The 20,484-nt window shown below is 35.7% G+C and overlaps 1 protein-coding gene across 2 annotated transcripts in view; it reads right to left on the bottom strand.

Annotated features, from left to right (window-relative positions):
* Nucleotides 1–641: 641 nt before the first annotated feature.
* GRID2 (glutamate ionotropic receptor delta type subunit 2) overlaps nt 642–20,484 on the bottom strand; it is a 1,327,346-nt gene continuing 1,307,503 nt past the window's right edge. For both annotated transcript variants that reach the window (XM_081037560.1, XM_081037561.1), the window contains 2 exons: nt 5,720–5,960; nt 642–3,114 (listed from right to left, as the gene is read on the bottom strand). In XM_081037560.1, the coding sequence (XP_080893686.1) occupies nt 2,692–3,114; nt 5,720–5,960 (664 nt within the window). In that variant the 3' untranslated portion in view covers nt 642–2,691. The remainder of the gene's footprint in view (nt 3,115–5,719; nt 5,961–20,484) is intronic.

Raw genomic sequence — 20,484 nt, 5'->3', positions numbered from 1 at the left:
GTACAGTTCCTCCAGGTTCCAACAGTACAAAAAAATTAATCTTTAATGCAATTTTAGAACAGCAGATATTTTAATCTAAATTGAATATATTTTCAAATATATATCCATTGAACAAGTTAAATGTGAGACGAATTAAATATTGTGCAAATGCAGAAAATAGTACTGTATTAGAAATAATTTGGAGTCAATTAATATCCAAATTAATAGATTCAGTATGATGAATAATTTCTCTAACAGCAAAGCAATTATTAATACATAAATTCTAAGTTTAATAATTACCCTTAATTTTCTTTTTTCTTTTTCTTTGATGCAACAAATCCTCATTCTGCTATTATTAATGGTTGTATTGTGTACATGAAATAGGATAAATTTCTCCCCAGAAAGTGCTCACAGAGACATACATAAAGAAAAACAAATATATTGTTGATTCAAATAGTCTCAAACAGCAGGAAAGGAGTCTTTCATTCGTTTAGGACAACACTTAGTATTGTTTTCAGAGAGCCATTCATTTTGGCAAAGTTCTGCTAGTAAAACTTAATGTGTTTTATGCTTTAACTCAAGATAAGAATTTTTAAAAAATTCAGCTCAATATGTGAGAGAGTAAGCATTTTCTAATTGTATAGTGAAGACTTCAATGGTATGAGAGCAAGTTTAGAAAACATTTTTATTAGACAAATTATTTAGACAAATTATACACAGAAAGCTCTGCCACTCATAACTGAGGCCTCCAAAAAGTGATTTGTGTATTTATATAATAGGCAATACATCAAAATAGGCCTATTTTAAATATTGTACATGGTTAACAGTTTGATAGCTAAAATCACTGCAACATCTGGAATGTCCCTATATAGCTTTTTTGTAAAGAATTTTTTTTGTTGTTGTTTTGTTTTAAAATCAGAGTCATGGATGAGATCATGAATGTTACAAGGGAAAACAAGTTGTGCATGCACTTAGGTACTTGTTACCCTGGAAACAAAATGGTTTTTGCATGATAAGAAATTTTTCTGCCTTACACAGTAGACAATATTTGAAGATTTAGTACAAAAACAGTGACAGTACAAGATGCTCCCCAGAACATAATTAGCATCAAAATATAATATACCTTTAATTTCTCCTAAAGCAAATCACATAGGTTGATGCCTACATCAATCCTAGCCACTGAATGAATTAGATTAAAATAAGTGTATGGCTGTGTAAGAACACAGGATAAGTTCTTGCTTCCTACTTACCACATTTTAATTTGAGGATTACAAACGAAGTTCATTCTACATTTCTAACAGGTAAGAATGCTACTTTAAAAGGTTGTGCGCAAAGGGGCACTGTTTTTGCATCATCCTTCTACACACTTGGCACTAATGTAAAAAATACATAACTCCTCCAAGTAGAACTGAATATAAAAAGGGAGTTGAGAGCCCAGTATCGTTATTATATTTTCTTTAGGATAATGTATGACAGTAATTAAGGCCACATCAATTTCTTAAGGGCTCCCACCTCTCCCCAACTACAGTTGTATTAATTGGCTTACTGCTTTGGAAGAGAATTTATTAGCCTTCAATGATCTATGTATAAACTCTTATCGAGCTCTATGTGCTGTTGTGGACATGGTTCAGCTAATAGCGTTTTCCATTTAGATAATTAATTAAAAGTAAAGTTATCAAGGTTAGCTTTATACACTGCTGAATAACAAATGCAAAACCTACTCACATGACTTACATCTAGGAACAAATATTAAATCGCCCTGGATGTTTTAATAACAAAAGTATAAAATATTCTCTGTTGGCAAACAATGCGAGTCAGAATAACATTAAAGCAACCTGCCTTTTCTAACTGAAAAGACCCCCTGCACTAAACACAGTTCCTGCATACAATCCTGTTTTTTAAACTAAAGCTTCATTACATGAATTGCAATAGCAATGGCCGCCTTTCAATATATATACACATTATATAGGTGCATATATATGTATATATATGAGATACTAATTTATTTAACACAATAGAGCCTTCTGCCATATGATAAAGTTTACTGTACATAAGAAAAAACTTTTAATACTGTACAATCACATAAAGGTCATATGCACTGTTGCAGTGCAAGAGTAGTTTCAACTGTAGTCTTGACTGGCATATTAATGGCTTTTTTGTAATCCTACAAAATTGCATTCTCATATTATGTGGCCTGAATGGTCTTCAAATTATTTTATAAACACTGCAGGGGTTGCCTTTGGTCCACAGTTAAAGGACACTCAACAGCAGTGGAGCATTGTATGGATGCAGCAGAAGGATGTAAAAAGACTGAAGTTATTGCAATTATGTCTTTCAAAATAGAGAACTGTTACGTAAGAGGCCTTTATGTAAAATTAATCCTGCATATACTTTTAGTATACTCAGTGCACATTTCCTATACTTGAAGTACAGTATATGAAAAGCAGACTAATAGGATCCTAATATACTACATTCTGGGGGAACACGTTGAGTAATGAAAAAAAGTGGAGGGAAATGTATGGGAAGAGAGGGGAAAAGACAGAGAAAGGCATAGAGGAGGGAGGAGGGAGGAGGTGGGGAGAAATAACTAGAATTGTTACTAATAATCCTGATTAAAAAAAAATGTTACATCCATGTTAGTCCCACAACATTACAGTCGTTCCTTGCAAAGGGAGTCCTACAAAAGAAACAGTGAAGAGATTTGTTGGATGCTCATATGGAGGTGCCTCGGTCTGGATCATTACCCAGATTGAGCCCCAGGGTAGGAGTTGGTTGATAAGGAATAGATGACATTGTTTTTATAGGACTCCTGAAAAAGCCCCCATTAGGTGCCCTGTGCCTAAAAGGGCCAGTTCGGTGCTCAGGCACGTTGCCAAAAGCGAAACCAGAGGCAGCTTTAGCTGATAGTGTGCGGCTAAGAGTCTGGATCTGCTCTGGGATAAAGGTGGTTGTGGTAATATGAGTGTTCCTGAAATCACTGATTTGCTCCAGTGCTTGTCGTGTTGGCAAAGTGTCAATGTCCAGAGGGGTCAAGTCAATTGACGAGGTGGAAAACTGTTTATGGGGGCTGTCGTCATCTGTGCACAAGCTATTTACACGTCTATGGAGGTGCTCCAGGTCAATTTCCTTGTCATCCTGGAGATGAAGAAAAAGAAGATAAGGTTCTCATCAGTACTAGCTTCCATGGTTTAAAAAAAAAAAAAGTAGTTCAGCAAACATGATATGTAATGAACTGAACTTTGGGGTTTACTCATTTAACAAGTATTTATTGAGCACCTAATATGAGCCAGGCACTGTGCTAGGTACTGGGGGTACCAAGGATTCTGAGATTAGGCTATCTATAATAAACATTTTTCTCACAGTAAAAAGTTCTAACATGAACGTATGCCACATGCAACTACAAAGTATGGGAGCAGTAGATGGGTGATTGCCTTCTATAAATGCAGGGACAGACCCAGGCAAAATTGCACACATAAAGAGTATGGTTTTGGCAACTCATCCTCCCCACTCCCACCTCTTCTTTACACATGCTTCCACCTTTTTCAGGGTGTTTCATTCCAAGACGGATTTTTGTTCCTTTCCACTACTCACTCATAACTCTCAATTTCCATTCTTGGAGATAAGTGATACGATATGCTGATATGCTAGTTCACACTACAGTGTTAGTGACTATTATAGTGGCTAGAGATATGAGAGATTGTTTAGAGAGAGCAACATTCAACACAAGACAATCAATTTCTAATTGAGGGAGTTTATACACTCACGTTGTCTAGAACCTGAATGAAGCAATGTTGTGAGGTCGGAGGGACACTTAGAGACCCCTTCAAGTCATGACATGCAAGTGACAGCTTTAGTTTAGGGCAGGTATAAGCTACATGGCCTCTAAATTAAAGATGCTGTAAGTTATGCTAGTAACTCACAGTCTTAGTAATAAGGTGCTTAATAAAGAAAAAGGAAGTAAAACCTCAGATTTCTGAACGTGAAACCAATTCATAAATCCCTTAGGATTTTCATTAAAAGTGAGCATTAAAGCCCAATATTTGAAAAAAATAAAACTGGCAAGAAATAAAAGTGTCCTTTGTACTGGTTTTATTTATGGCCAAGTTCAATGAATTAAATTTATGAGGTTTTAAAATAGCTATTAATCATAAGAGGAGAAAATGTTTGTTTATCAGATTTGGATTAGCCATCATGAGTTAGAATGGAGTGTGTGGTTTTTTTTATTGTGCTATTATAGTGCTCCTAAGTGAAAAATATTTTGAGTGCATCACTGTTTTCCTCCTTCTTTTTCATTTCACAATCCAATAAAAAATATCCATTAATGCAATATTATCACTGAGGCTTTAGAGGGATGAAAGATATAATTTTATGGTTCCCACAGCAACTCTAATGTAGTCATCCATCAACAGATATAATAATGCAAAAATTTAATATCATATATAGTAATTCAAAACATAAGGAGCTTGGGGAGTCCTTAATTTCCAGATTTTTGAGAATATGAAGTCTCAGCTATAATGTTGTATTAATGTAGTCTTTTGCATTGAATCAATGACAGTAGAGATACCAGAAGCTTATTCCACAAAGAAAACACTACAATAAAACCTGATTAATTTTTAGTTCATACTCCACTAATTTAGAATGTGTGATCATTCAGACAAGTAAGAAGCTAAGATTTATCTTTGCTAAGCCAAGCTTTTTCTTATAAATGGTACTGATCAGGTGGTAGGGAGGAATCCTTAGACGAGAAAACAATATGTTTGAAAGAATACATTAACATGCAAAAATTCATGTGCAAGTGAGAAGTCATTTTTATTTGTGCATTAAAGCAGAAGACCCTTTTAGGACTTGCTCTAAGCATCAGTTAGCCAAGGTCTAGTCATAGAAACTTTTAAACCTGTCTTACTTTAAAACTATCTAGCCAATCAAAGCATTCAGCAGATTAGGTTGTTTTCATTTCAGTTTCTGAAGCTTTAGTGAATATTATTTCATTACTTAAAATTTTTTCACATTTTTGGTTCAATGGAAATAAGATACTTATAGATCCCACAATTTTTTTATGAAAACAAGGCACATGCCACTTTAAAAGAGAGATTATGTGTAACTCTGTAAATTATTCTCTCAGATCACTGGAAAAATTTTAACATGGCCTTGGAGTTGAGCTGACTCAAGAGTAAAGGAGAAATATTGAAATCCAGATGACCCCATTGTGTGGATTTGTTAAAAGCTTAGTGCCATCAGAGCTAAAAACATGTGATCACTTCCCTTAGTTCTACATACTGACAGAGGGCAGCAGTCACTGGTGGTGAAGAGCAAATTCTGATTATTTTACTGTACAGTTGAATTTCTTAGGCTGAATCTTAGAGACACAAAGAGTAATTTATCTATAAGTTAAATAACAAATGGAAATAAAATGATAAGCATCTTTGTGAACTGGTCAAGGGAATCACAGACTTTAAAAAGTCATTGAATTAAATTCTATCCTGAGATTGGGAAGAATTTCAAAGCACATGAAATTGTCAGTCTTTCAAACACTCTAGTCTCCTCTTCATTTATCTGGGATGTCCTAAAACGGAAACTGGTATTGATCTTCCCAATTTTCAGGTTTCACAAATTTATTTTCACTGTTCCAGGAAAGAAGAAACAGGACACCTCCAACCCGCCATCCCCGCCCCGGTGGTTAACCTCCCTGAAACAGCCTGCTGGTGGGCTCAGCTTGGTGCCCAAGCTCCAAAACAAGTACCTCTTTTGAGGGGACCCTGGAGCCTTTCCTCTTGTTCCACCACGTCTCCAGCATGGCTATAAAGCAGGAGAGGACAATTCCAGCAGCCAGGATACAAAAAACCCCTGCAAAGCTCTTTATGTCCAGAGCACCTCCTTTCTGCTTTGTATCCACTGAAGAGTACAGGTCACACTGGCCGTTCTTTGGCCACCATTTGTGCTTCAGGATGTCCATGTCCCCATTCTGCTGAAGCTCTAGAATCCTTGGGGGAGAAAGAACACAATAGTGTGTTATAATTATTGCCTCAATCCTCAGCACATCCATTTATAATCCCACCTCTAAAGAATGGTGGCCTTCAAGGGGGAAATGTGTATACAGATTAGCTGGCCGATGGAGAGCTAGGACAAACATTATTGCTTCAATTCTATAGAGAGGTGTGCCACAGTGCTTTCCTCCCTTCCTCCCTTCCTCTTCTTTTTTTTGCTTTCATTCTATAATCCTAAATATTCCCCCTCCCCCCAGGTTGTTGCAATGTGTTTTTACAATTACATTTCAGAGGAACTGTTTTTATGTGGTTTCAAGCTGTCGCAATTCTGTGTTCCCTCCCAACACGCAGAATGACGCCCTGGATCTTAATGCTTTTATGAAGAACATTTTGCTGCTTAGGGCAAGATGCTGGCATAATGTCACCCAGCATATGCTACACACAAAGAAATTCAATTAAAAAGACTTCTATTATTTAACACAGTGTGGGAGAAAGCCTTGGGACAAGTTTGAAGTTGATAAAATACATCATTTTTGGTTTTTCACACAACTGATCTAGTTTTCCTTTTAATGCCAAAGGGGAAATAATCTTACCTTGGAGAACAAGAAGAAAAGTTGACCAGAGGCTTTCAGAAGTAGTTAAATTAAAATAAGAAATATTTTTTTCTTCTTCTTCGTCTTCTTTTTTTTTTTTTTAACCCCAGAGGCTGAGGTAGCTGCAAAGACTGCCGTTTTTTAAGTGTGATTTTCATAGAGCTTTTATTCTCAATTCCAAATATTCTATTGGTGCTGAGACATGCCTCGCTCTGGCCCTCCTCTAGCTGCGCCCCTTCTCACAGGGTGAAAATGGTCAGAGCCAAGGTCATTAGCCTGTCCAGAGTGAGCGCCATCCTCAGGGTGCCCTAGAATTCCTTGCCCAAGCAGCTCAGAGCACTTGTTCAGGACTCATGAAGGCCTATTCCTAAGGATTATCTCCAGAGAGCAGATTTCACAGCCGTGGGTACACACAGGTCTGTAGGGTGGTGTTTGGAGAGTGTGGACAGAACTAGGATGTGCAAGCTCAGGGGCACACACTTCTGTGTGGGAGACCCTTCCGTGTGCACGACAGAGCTGGATGTGGAATAGAGGGGACCCGAGGCTGACTCCTGTGTCACGGGTCAGGACAGAACCCCTACCTAGTCATGAATTAGAAATGCAAACCTGGCTTCCTAGAGGTCAGGAAGGTATATTTGTCCAGCTTAAGATGATACAACATATTTTATCCAGCTGTTTAGCTTGATTTGTAACTTTTATGTAGTCAGGCTTAGGATATGTGGACCCATATTTGTACTCTTGCCCCAGGTCTTGGATTATTTGAGGACAGACTGCTTAAAACTTAGGGAGAAAAACTAAGCCTATCTGGAAGGAGTAAATTATACACTTTTGGTGATGTATTACCTTTTTACCTGTTTCATGTCATCCATGGTTCTATAAGAATGAGCTAAAAGAAAATGTTGGAAGTGGGATCAACATTCAACCTGAGGTAAACAGAGTAAGAAGGCCCAAGGTAGAGTTGGTCGTGCGTCCCTATCATCATCCACTCTTGGATATCCCCACGCCTCACCCACAGCGCCCCCTGCTGACACTCCAGGACCTGCATTGCACTGAAGCCTCCCTCACAGCCTGAACTTATGAAATCGATGTCTAAAGTGCTGTTGCTTCAGAGTGTTGCTTGAAAAGGGCAGATAATTTGATGAATTGAGTTTACTAAAATGATTATGAATATTAATGGATTTGTAATATTACTGGATCATCCCAGTGCCAACCTCTATCTCAGTCATTTGCATTTAGACACAACAGAATTTCTAAAAGTGTGTTCCATGGGACACTAGTACCTAGAGGGCTTCTGCAAGAAAAGAGTCCTGTGGTCATTAAGTTTTAAAAACACCCTCTTGGAAATTTACAAAGAAGTCAGCCTATTAAAAGCTCAAAGAAGATCTGCAGTAAAGAAAACTTGCATGGCTTTGTTTAATTCAGCATTTTCTAAACTTGTCTGACTTTCATTTCCCTTTTCTCATTTTTCTCCACCAATAACATAACCTGTGGAGCTAGAGTTTTGAGGAATGCACTTGAGAATTAGTGTCTTGATGCAAAGGAACAACTGCTTGTGGGAATTGGCGGCACTATTTTAGGATTACTCACACATACGTAATCACAGCATCAAAGTTGCATGATTGGACTATCCATGAATGCCATCCAAATGGCTTTAGCAAACCCTTTAGGTATTTGCCAACCTTATGTATTAAAGACACTAGGTAGTCCGGGCACCATTGAATATCTTGAAAAAAAAAACTTACTCATATCTAAAAAAGAAATTCTTCTTAAATTTGACTTGATAGATACATGCGGAAATAAAACGAAACTATAGCAGAACTACTACATGAGAATATACAGAAACTACTTAATGAGAACATATCTGGGCACGAAATGAGTCCCCAAGTTCTCCTGCTGTCCTACACTCACTACACCATATTGGTAAGTATCTATGAAGTGGAAGAATTTTCCTTCATAGACTTCATCATTTATAATTATTTGTGGTAACTTGATTAATGCCTCTTCCATAGTACATAACACAGAGCAAGCACATATGTATTCACTGAATAAGCTCAATACAGGTTTTGGTTAATGGACCCTGCCCTCAGACTCTACTTTTTTCTCATATTGATGCTATTTTCTAATTTATTCCATTCCCTCCTATTCACTTATCCATTCAATAAACATTTAAAGAGTGATTTCATGCCCAGGCACCCCCTTAGGTATAAAATTTATGTTAAACCACAACAGTACATTCAGCCAAAATGGCTTGGGCAACGCTGTGAAATAATTTCTTTTTAATGCCCTCCATTCATATTAATCAATTCTTTCATTCATTCACATATTCATTCAGGAACCTATAATTGCGTACCGTGTCTCCTCAGTAGTGTCTGGTATAACTTACAATGTGTTACTATTTCTGTATCTGGAAAATACTTTGGTTTTAAAAATAGTCATTGAAAGTATACATACTCTATGTCACCCAGTTTTATTTTAACAGTACAAAGCCTTAAAGCCAAATAATTTGTTTAGTTCTAGTGATTTTAGATTCAGTGAACTGGGTGGCAGGACTTACCAAGGGAACGAGGGAAGAGGCATCTCTATGTGCTTTTAATTATCATCATACCACAGAGATCTATTTGTACGGTTGATTTCATGATATCATTTGTATTTGAAAACACACAGGTGGCTGACACATTGCAGGGAGACTCCACCTTTGGGGTAACAGAAAATTGGGCCATAGTCACCCTTGGTCAAGCTCTGACTAGCCCACACACAACAGACTCCAGGAATACTGGCTGGCATGGAACAGAAGTATAGGAATAGAAGTGTGCTCTAAGCCCAGAGTTCTGCCATAAATTCTTGCTACAAATCTCACGCTTCAGAAAATTCCATCGAAGGATCTCACTATACCTTTCTTTCTATTATTTAATAAAAACCTATCTGAGGATTAGAAAAAAGAAAATTTAACAAAATCTAATACACTGCCTTAAAGACTAATGGGATGAGTTCAAAATGAGGAGATATTTTCTCTTTTCAAATGTTCAAAGGCACTTGCACCTTTAAATGAGCTATAAAAATCACACCTGAAGGAAAGTTTTGCATTTTAATTATAAGAAACACTGGTGTGTGTGTGTGTGTGTGTGTGTGTGTGTGTAACAATTCAAGAACCTAGTTGCAAAATTCTTAGTGCAATGAAAAATTTTAGTTCCAGTGATTGTTTTTGTTATATGTACAATGTCCACATGATGGCAGCCTTTGCTCATAGAGAGCAAAGTATTACTACCTCTATAGTTATGTTGTGGATTTGAAATGCGTAAACTTCTTGGTACGTAAACATGTAAACTATTAGAAACAAAGTTGGATACTAGACTGTGATGAACAATTGGATGTGTAAAACCTCTTTGCAGTGTGTAGTCAGAAAAATTCCTGCCATTTTCACGCCAGAGTGATGATAGTAATACTTACTCTTGAGAGTTATTATGATGAGAATTAAGTAGGCCATACACAAAAGCATGCTGCTCATTGCTTGGCACTTAGTGGGCCACCAAAACTCAAAAGCTAGAATAATTATTGTCAGCATTTGTGACAACCATTCTTTCTTTGGACCTGTTCTGGTACATACTTCTTATGGAGAGTCATATTCTCAGAGAAATCAGTGAATGATTGATCACTGACAAGAACACTGCACTCCCTTCTTTTGTCCAAAAGTATTAAAACATTTGTAATTTCATTTAACAGAAAAATCTTAGAAGTCCATAAAACCTAGCCTCAACTTGAAAATGGCTCATAGATCAATCCTGCCTGCATTAAATTCTTTATTGATATAAATGAGCAAATTTCAGGGGAAGGGAGTAGGGAAGCTAGAGATCCTTCTTTCATATTCAAATAAAAATATTTAACAGGTTTGAGGCATTCATCTTGAAAAGCCTTTTACTTACTTTGAAGATAATGGACTTATTTGTGTGTGAGAATTGCAGTAATTATTGATCACTTATCTTTGATCACCACTCTAGAAGTTGATTTTGAAATTTATTCATAACAAAACAGTTTGCTGAAAGATGGACACACATTTCTAATCCCATATAAGTAACTTTAATTTTGCCTTTGAATATTGTAGGTTCTATAGGTTCCTTTCTAACCTTCTTAATTTCCTTACCCTTAGGTAAATTCTCTCTGAGTAATAAAAAAAAGATACTTATCTGAGAAATGGACAATTGATTTTTCAGTTGTTTCTGTTAACAAAGAATTTAGGGGTAAGCAGAGGTTTTTAAAAATAAGTAGGAATTCTTTTTTTCAGGACATGTATATGGCAACTCCTGTGACTCTTTTGTGATTGGAATTTCCTGCTCATATTCATAGAAGCATGAACTACTGGAATACAAAAGACTGAAGATATCATCTTTCTGTCTCCTTCCCCACCATCCATTCTATGGATGAGTAAACTGAATCATATAGAACAATAATTCCCCCAAATTATCATATTCAACATGCAGGAGGTAATTTACATAGCACACTAGGGCAGCCAGAGATGAAAGGTGGAGGCTCCAGCGACTGCAGGCCCTGCCTTGGCTGTCTTGAGGGCTGAATGGATCAGTATTTTATCAATATTCTAGTACATTATCTAAGACACATTTGTTGGGAAGCACTACTGTGGAGATTAAATTACTTTTTAGTGAATAACACAGAGTAAATAGTTGAGTTGGGGAGAGAACTCAAGTCTATCTCTCAGCACATTTCTGTCTCTTCCCTCCACATCCGCTATTATGTATTTAGAGAAGAGCTATCACTTTCAGTTTCTGAAATTTGTAAGACTTGAGTAAAATTATCATCAATATGTTTCCTTTAAACAAAACAATATAATTGTAGCGTGTTTGCATATTTATTTGTGCTACAATTTGGGTGTGCAAAGAAAATGTAACTTAAAAAAAAAAAAAAACTTAACTGATCTTCCTCAGGAGGACTAAGCCCGCTGAGTAGTAAGAACAAACTAAAATTAGCTCAATATGATTTAAAATTTAATCTGATCTAATAATTTAACATGTCTCTAGCTTCAGCTCAATTTACTTGAGAGAATTACTCAATCCTTCTGATTCCTCCCAGTTTCCCTTGTTCTTTTGAAAGATGATATCAGGATTTATGGAAGATGACATTGTATCCCCTATATTGGGATTTGGGGAGAGGAAGCTACTGGCCTCTTGCTGGTCTTTGGATATGTTCTGGCAGCTCTCTTTTGAGGTGCAATGGGCTTGGGTCCAGGCCTTAAACGTTAATTGGTGACTGCTGTTAAAGTTGGCAGAAGCTTTAAGTCTGCTAAGGTTGGCTAATGTCTTTTTCATTCCCTTTAGGGCTTGTGGGTTCCTCCTTGCTGACCTGGCCTCCTTTCGCCCTTTGGGATGCTGTACACCTTTCTTAGCTTCTGCCATTTTCTTCATCCAGCCCCTAACTATTCTGTAGCCCTTTAGACATTACTGTGATATCACCGTGTCACTTACTGTGGAGGGTCCCTAGAGTGGTCTGTGTGCTTAAAGTCAGCATTTATACCACAGGGGAGCAAGAGAGGCTTGGGAAGGAAGACTGAAACTTTGCTTTTCCCTGACCATGCAGCTCTGGCTTCTCAACCATCTGAGGTCTTATCTGTTGGTACAGAGCCTGGTGTGAGCAAGGAACTCCTCTCAGAGACAGTAGTGGGAAGGGAAGCATCACGCAGGCCCTGTATCCTTGGTGTGCATTTCAGTGTATCTAACGCCCCTCCACTTGCCCATCTCCCATCTCCTGCACTCCGCTGGAAACCTCTGGCCAGAAGTGATACAGCCTTCCTTTCCTCTCCTGGATATCCCTCTAATACCAGGTCTTCAAACTTTTTGGCCCATAATAGTGGAAGAGAAATTTAGCTATATAATGATAGGAACTATATGATCTAAGACCTCCAAGCATTTCTCCAATTTGGAAGTACTGAGGCAACTTGGAGCTAGGGATTGGTGAGGATGAAAATACATTATTTTAATATCTCAAAGACATCAATCTGTTACATACTTATGAGTTTTATGTAACCAAAATTAAAACGATATTTAGGATAGAGTCTCATTTCTTATTAGTATTTAATGCCACTTATCACTGAGAAAGAAATTTGGGAATAACTGAAAATAAGTATGTTTGACACTGAGTGGATCTATTTTGGCCCAGAATACCCATATTATTTAATTCATTTGCTGAGTTCTCACAAAATTTTCCTCTCCATGGTTACAGAAAAAGAATTAATAATAGGATGCAGACAATTTTCAGAAAAATGTAAGCTCAGTAAGCTTTTCATTGATTCATCATTTCTTTCATTCTAGTCTTGGAAAATGTAGGTAAATTGTGAAGCAAAAACACTTATCGAAGATTCAGATTTAATATTCAATTAAGTGTAGAGGCACTCTGATAAGCATATCTGATACCACTACTTGGACATCAGAGTTGTAAAAACAAATTCTATCAACCTCCTGTGAACCAGGCATCAGTAGATTTTTTTCCTTAAGCAAAATCTTTTAATGATCAATAGTAGTATTAGCTACAACAAATACTTATTGATAACATCTAAGACCTCAGTAATACCAAATAGCTGAATAGAAACTATAGAAAGATATTTTCTTTGTTTAAATTGGATTTTTAACTAGTTATGCCTGTTAGCTGAGCCTAATGTCAGTTGCTTAAGTCTAATCCACAGAAATTGCCTCAAATCATAGAGGTTTCAAATAAGTTCACAAATAATCATCTTTTAGACCAGGGATCTGCAAACTTCTAGTGTTAAGGGCCAGATAATCAATAATTTATACTTTGTGGGCCATACGGTCTAAATTGTAGCTACTCAACTCTGCCTTTGTGTTTACAAAACCAGGCCTGAACCAAATTTGATTTGCTAGCTATAGTTGCTGACAAATTTTAGAACCTCCTCCCACACCCGCCACACACACACATTAAATAACTCTATGAAGTCAACAAGTTCCCATTTCACTAATATATTGAAGTTCAGAGGGCTTAAATGACTTGACCAAAATTACATCATTAGAGAATATCAGAATCTGTTTTAAAACTAGGGATTTTGCAGTAATCAAAAAACTCCCATAACAGAAAACTCCAGGACCAGATGGATTCATTGCAGAACTCCAGCAAACATTTTAAAAAAGAATTAACATCAATCCTCCTCATACTCTTCCAAAACATAGAGGGAGTATTTTTAACATCATTCTATGAAGCCAGCATTGCTTTGATACCAAAACCAGATAAGGATACCACAAGAAAATTATAAACCAATAGCGCAGATGACAAAAATCCTCAATATTAGCAAACTAAATTCAAGGACACCCTGACCAGGATTAAGGATTATACACCATGACCAGGTGGGATTTATCCCTGGAAAGCAAGGATGGTTCAACATACACAAATCAATAAATGTAATATGTCACATCAATAAAATGAAAGGTAAAAAATCACATGATCATCTCAATATAGTCAGAAAAAGCATTTAACAAATACAACATTCTTTTATGATAAAAACTCTTAACAGATTGGGTATAAATGGAACTTACCTCTGCATAATAAAGTCCATATACAATAAACCCACAGCTAACATTATATTCAATGGAGAAAAACTGAATGTGTTTCCTCTCATATAATACTGAACATCCTAGCTATAGGAATTAGGCAAGGCAAAGAAACAAAGGCATCCAAATTGGAAAAGAAGAAGTAAATTTCTGCTATTTTCTGATGATATGACCTGATATCTAAGGAGTTAATCAAGAAACTGTTGGAATTAATCAGCTATTTCAGTAGAGTGGCAGGATAAAAAAATCAATATACAGAAATCAAATGCATTCTTTTACACTAATGATGAAGCATCTGAAAAGAAAACGAAGAAAACTATCTCATTCACAATAGCATCAAAAGCAACAAAATATTTAGGAATAAATTTAACCAAGGAAGTGAAAGATCTATACAATGAAAACTACACAATTTTGCTGAAAGACATTAAAAAGACAAACAAATGGAAACATATCTTGTGTTCATGGATGAGAAGAATTAATTTTCTTAAGATGTCCATTCTACCCAAAACCACTTACAGATGTAATGTAATCCCTAGCATGCTTCACAGAAATAGAAGAAACAATCCTAAAACTTGTGTATGGAACCACGAAAGACCCTGAATAGCCAAAGCGATCCTGAGGAAGAAAAAGCCAGAGGTATCATGCTTCTGGATTTCAAACTATGCTACAAAGCCATAGTAACAAAAACAGTGTATACTGGCACAAAAGTAGACACATCAACCAATGGAACAGAATTTCTGGTACATATAGTCAAGTAATATTTGACAAGGAAGTCAAGAATACCCAATCAAGAAAGGATAGTCTTTTAAAAAATTTGTGCTAGGAAAACTGGAGAAACACATGCAGAATACTAAAATTAAACCCCTATCTCATGCCACTCACAAAAAATAAAACTGTATCAAAGACATAAACAAGGTCTGATTCCATAAAATCCTAGAAAAAAATGTAGGGAAGAAGCTCACTGACATTGGTCTTGGCAATGATTTTTTGAACGTGATGCCAATTGTACAAACAACAAAAGCAAAAATCAACAAATGGCACTACATCAAACTCAAAAGCTTTTGTGTAGCAAAAGAAACAACAAAATAAAGACAGTCTACAGAATGGGAGAAAATTATTGCAAATCTTATTTGCATAAGGATCAATATCCAAAATATATAAAGATCTCAGTAAACTTAATAAAATAAAAACCTAAAAACTCAATTTAAAAAATGGCAGAAGAAATACAGTTTTCCAAAGAGGAAATAAAAATGGCCAACAGCTACATGAAAAGATGCTCAACATCAGGGAAATACATATCATATCAAAACTACAATGATATGTCACCTCACACATGTTAGAATGGCTATCATTGAGAAAACAAGAGACAACAGGTATTGGTGAGGATGTGGTGGAAAGGAAACCCTTATACATTGTTGGTGGGAAGGTAAATTGATCCAACCACTCTGGAAAACAATATGGAGGTTCCTCAGAAACTTAAAAATAGATCTACCACATGATTGAGCAATTCTACTTCTGGGTATATATTCAGAGGAAATTAAAACAGGGTTCCCATGAGATAAATGCACTCCCATGTTTATTGCAGCATTATTCACAATAGCCACAATATGGAAAAAACCCAAATGTCCATCAATAAATTAATGGATTAAAAAAAGATATGGTGCATATGCACAATGAAATATTATTAGCCACAAGAAAGGAGGATATCCTTCAACATGGGTGAACCTTGAGCACACTATGCAAAGTGAGATAAGTCAAAGACTAGTACTGTATGATATTACTGGAATGTGGAATTTAAGAAAGTTAAACCTATAAAAAACAGAGAGTGAAATGGTGGTTACTAGAGGATAGTGGGGGCAATAAAAGTGATGGTGTTTAAAGGTACAAACTGGTAACAAGTAGTAAATAAGCAATAGAGATCTAATGCACAGTATAATAAACATAAACAATAATATTGTACTATACTTTTGTAATGTGATAAATATTGCTACATCTACAATCATATTACAATATATAAATGTGTCAAAGTAACATGAGGTACATCTTAAACTTATACATTAGACGTCAAACTTATTCAATTAAAAAGAAAACCTAGAGATTTTGACTCTTATTTTAGTGCTTTTGACCATGTATAAATATATAATAACTAACATGTAGTAATGCTTATTATTAATGTCTATGCCTTTAAATGGGTACAGAGTGATCATGTGTTGATTTTGTATATGACCACATACAGAAAGAATTTCATGTATATTAGCAGTGTATTAGCCGTGTCAGCATAATTGCTCACATAAATTTTGGATTTCCTTGATTTTCTGATTATCCTGGAATATACAGCTGAACATATACCCTGAGATTAGGGACGCCCATGAACTGAAAGGGTGACTACCCTAATTATTCAAGGTCAGACAGTGCTCATCATCTGAGGCCTGTACTGCACTTCTGAATCATTTTCTAGGCAATGGAAGCGTTATCTTGAAATCAAAAAGATATGAACAGATACGATACTACTTAAAAAATTTCCGGTAAGAAATTAGGATTTACTGAGAATGGGTAAGACAATCAACTGACGCAGAAAATGTGGTGTCTCCTTTAATCAAAAGATACAAAAATGGTTTTTAATTATATGTGACTAGAAGTACTATAAACTCATTAGAAGTTTCCCAGGGTTGGTAAATTATTACTGTAGACAATTAATGAGAATGACGGAATATTAGTCCTGGAAGGGAACTGGGAGTTGAGATCATGTTTAATTCTTGCCCAGTGAGGTGAAATGACTGGCCCAACTCCGCACTACAGAGCCAAACCAACAGGCTGGATTTAATTATCAGCTCAGTTGCTGAAGACTGCTGCATGTTAGAGACTTGCTTAAAAAGAGAAGTTTCCTGTATTGCTTCAAACCTGATATCTCACTTTCAAATTTGAAAAAGATAATTTGATGAAAATCTTTAATTGGTTGGATCTGGTTTTCTTATTATGAAAACAGTGTCCATGTCCTTATGTGGTAAGCAATGTCTTCCTAAGGCATTCATGGTTCTGTGTGTGGGGAATAAACTGTAAACTTTATTCAGAAAACCTATTTTCCAAAGGAATAACAATAATCAATGCATGCACAATGCTGCAAATTTTATAAAGCACTCATCAAAAACATTGCATATCATTTCATTTACTTCTTAAAATAACCTTGTGAGGGAGGAATTATATTGATTGAATGATTGATTGCTCTCTCCCTCCCTACTTCTTATTCTTGTATAAGCCTTTAAGAAGGCCAATGTTACTAAGTTCTCATTCGAAAGTTGAGGAGCTTGAGGAGAAGAAGTGAAGAAAATTTCCCGAGTCCACATGGCTGGTCGGTGATCCAGCCAGCTCTCAAACCCAGGTCTGCTGGCTTTTGCGCTTGTTTTGAATATGCCCTCAAGATCTTTATTATCCCTAAAGAAAACCAGTATCAATGGGAGCTGCCTCTTCATTTTCTGGTACATTATTAACTGAGGATTTGAGTACTCCAATTCCCTGGATAACACATATTCCATTGTATCCATTTACAAACATTATACTTCATGTAACACATCCTGATGTCCCCAGAGAGCCACATGAATATCACATGAGTTCATTAATCTCTTTGCTATTAGCGTAAACATCAGATGAATTCATTATCAAGAGGCACTTAGGGGACTTTGCCAATGTTATCAAAACAAGGAAGGCAGTGTGTTCAAAATAAGGAAGTCCTTATTTAATGTAAATAAATGTATTGTGAAGTTTCCATCTATGTTATGCAGACTTTCATGGTTATCGCAATGAATTTTTTCCTTAGAGTTTAAGCAATAGCCCATAAAAGGTACAACATTTATTAAACAACACAACTATTTAGAAAACTGTGCATTATTTAATCTCTAACGCCTAACACAATTTTATCTTCAAATACTCATGAGATTTTTGTTGGCTCTAACATCATACGTTATGGTATTTGGCTGAAGATGTACCTTAAAGTAAATGGTGCCCATTCACATTTATCTCTCCAGGTTAGAGTCATCTCCTTCCACAAGTCTTGCACTGCCTAAGGGGCCAAAAATCAGCCTTGTTCACTGAGAAGCAATTGCTTGAAAAATCAAATGATCAATATGACGGATCTCAAGACTTTCGTGACTAGTGAACTTTAATTATTATATATTTTATGTGTTTATGCTGGCAGTAAAAGTCAAGCACTCATTATAGAAATAGCAGACATGATCTTTCATAAAATGAGTGCTGGGCGGCAAATGAATGGATAATCAGGATAATGAAAGGAAGCCAGAAAGACGCTGGAGCGCTGAAAAGACCCCAGCTATGGCTCCCACTGAGATAGAGGGCATAATTGCAATTGGAAAGAGAACACTTTTGGTGATCTTTTAAAATGTCAGCTTCGTCCTTAAGCTCAGTGTGATATTTGGGTTATAGGGTAAAGGGGAAAAATTCTTTCATTCTGCAGGGAGAAACTGGCAGTGATCATTTCTGCTTATAGTCACTCTTCAGGCAATACGAAATCTTATGCAGAACTTTCAAATGCATGTGTACGAAAAACGGTCATAGAGTCAAACTTATTTTGCTTAGTATTTTAAACACATTTTCTGAATATTTTCATATCTTTGAGTCTGACAACTAAACTTTAAAATAAGTGGGATCTTGAAGTGTGTACTATGTGTAAAGGGATACAGATTGTGTTATGTATCTTTGGCACAGTGTTAGGAGAGAGATAAGGAAATTTTTGAATGATCAAACATTCTCATGAATGTTTTCAAACATTGAATGTTTTATAAGTTGAATAACAATTTAAATACATTGAAGGAATTCATTATTCTAAGAGCTGTTATAGTTGTAGGTACTTAATAATGAGAATTCCTTTATGATGCAAATAATATTTCCTAACTTAGAGGTTACATATTGATATGTGCCTTAAAAACAACAACAACAACAACGAATTCAGGGCATATTTGTATTAAAAGCTAGTAGGTAAATTCAGTTTCATTAATTAAAATTATCAGTCAAGAATTAGATCACTGTAACAGTCCTATTCTAGGAAAACAATTTTATTATGTTTTACCCATATTTTCATAGATGAAAAGTCTAAAGGATTAAAAAAATATTTCTAACTTTTTAAGTGTGTTGTATAATATTTAGCATTATTCTAAGTGCTTGAAAAGTGTTTCAATTTTTCAGTAAAGAGCATTAAGACAGTAACATAACAAACTTTTCTCAAAATGACTATTCTCAAAATCACAGTTTCTTCATTTTAGACATTTTAAAAAGTGAATTCTATTTTCTAACTTCTTTCCATCATGAATTTGAACAGGCTATGTTTCTATAAATTGGGAAAAAACTCCAAACTGTTTCCTGGATAATCATCCAGGAATCTGTAATTACTGTGTAATTCCATTGCACTATGATTGTGTTCTGAAAGGGGTAGCACAGTGAAAAGTACTGTGCAAAAGGATCACCAAACCTTCATTTTGGAACAATGGACAATTTAGGGACAATCTTTTGGAGTAAGTGTTGTCTAACAAGCCTCAGAATGAAACCTACCTCACCGGTAGGGTGATCTTGGACTTCTAGACTTCAGAACTGAGAAATAAATTTCTTTTGTTCAAGCTACCCAGTCTGTGGTATTTTGTCACAGCAACCCAAGCCAGTTAGTACACATGGGTCGTGAAACATATAGCACAACAGCAAGTATCATGGTTTCAGAGTCTGTCTGTCACTAAGGAGCAACTTTCCTATTCAGTACTTTTCCAATTCTTGAATTTCTCCTCTGACTTTTTCTTACTCCCTCTGAATCATGCCTAGGATAGAACTGATCTTAGACTCAGAGCTGTAGAATTTATGCTTCTTCATCTCCCTATCAACATTTAAGATGCTTTAAAAAACTAGAATACATATATACATAAATATGATGTCTTTCTTTTTAAAAATATCACTTTATAATGTGCAAAGCATTTCTATTATCATTATTTTGTTTGTATTACAGTCTACAAATTGAAACAAATAAATCCTCTACTTTATCATTTGTTTTAATAAGCAAAGTCTTCATTTACAAACCTCCATTGATTTAACTTCTGTGATGTGAAATTTCTCTATTTTGGATGTCATGGATATGTAAAAAAAAATTGCAAATAAAAATTGTGTAAACAAGAGCTTGGGAGAGATACTTAAACTACTTAAGAAACAAAATTGTTTTCAAGTACTTCACACATGATAACCTGATATGAAAAACCCGATAAACTACATAAAGTAAACTGATTACAAATCATTATTTAACACAAGATCTGAAAAACCTTTATTTTGAGTGCTATTAGTTATCTTTTGTTTAATTGGTAGGAACAAATCTTT

Source organism: Rhinolophus hipposideros, assembly GCF_964194185.1.
Source record: "Rhinolophus hipposideros genome assembly, chromosome: 1".
Lineage (NCBI taxonomy): Eukaryota > Metazoa > Chordata > Mammalia > Chiroptera > Rhinolophidae > Rhinolophus > Rhinolophus hipposideros.
Note: the sequence above shows the minus strand (reverse complement) of the source record. Positions and strands in the feature narration are given on the sequence as shown.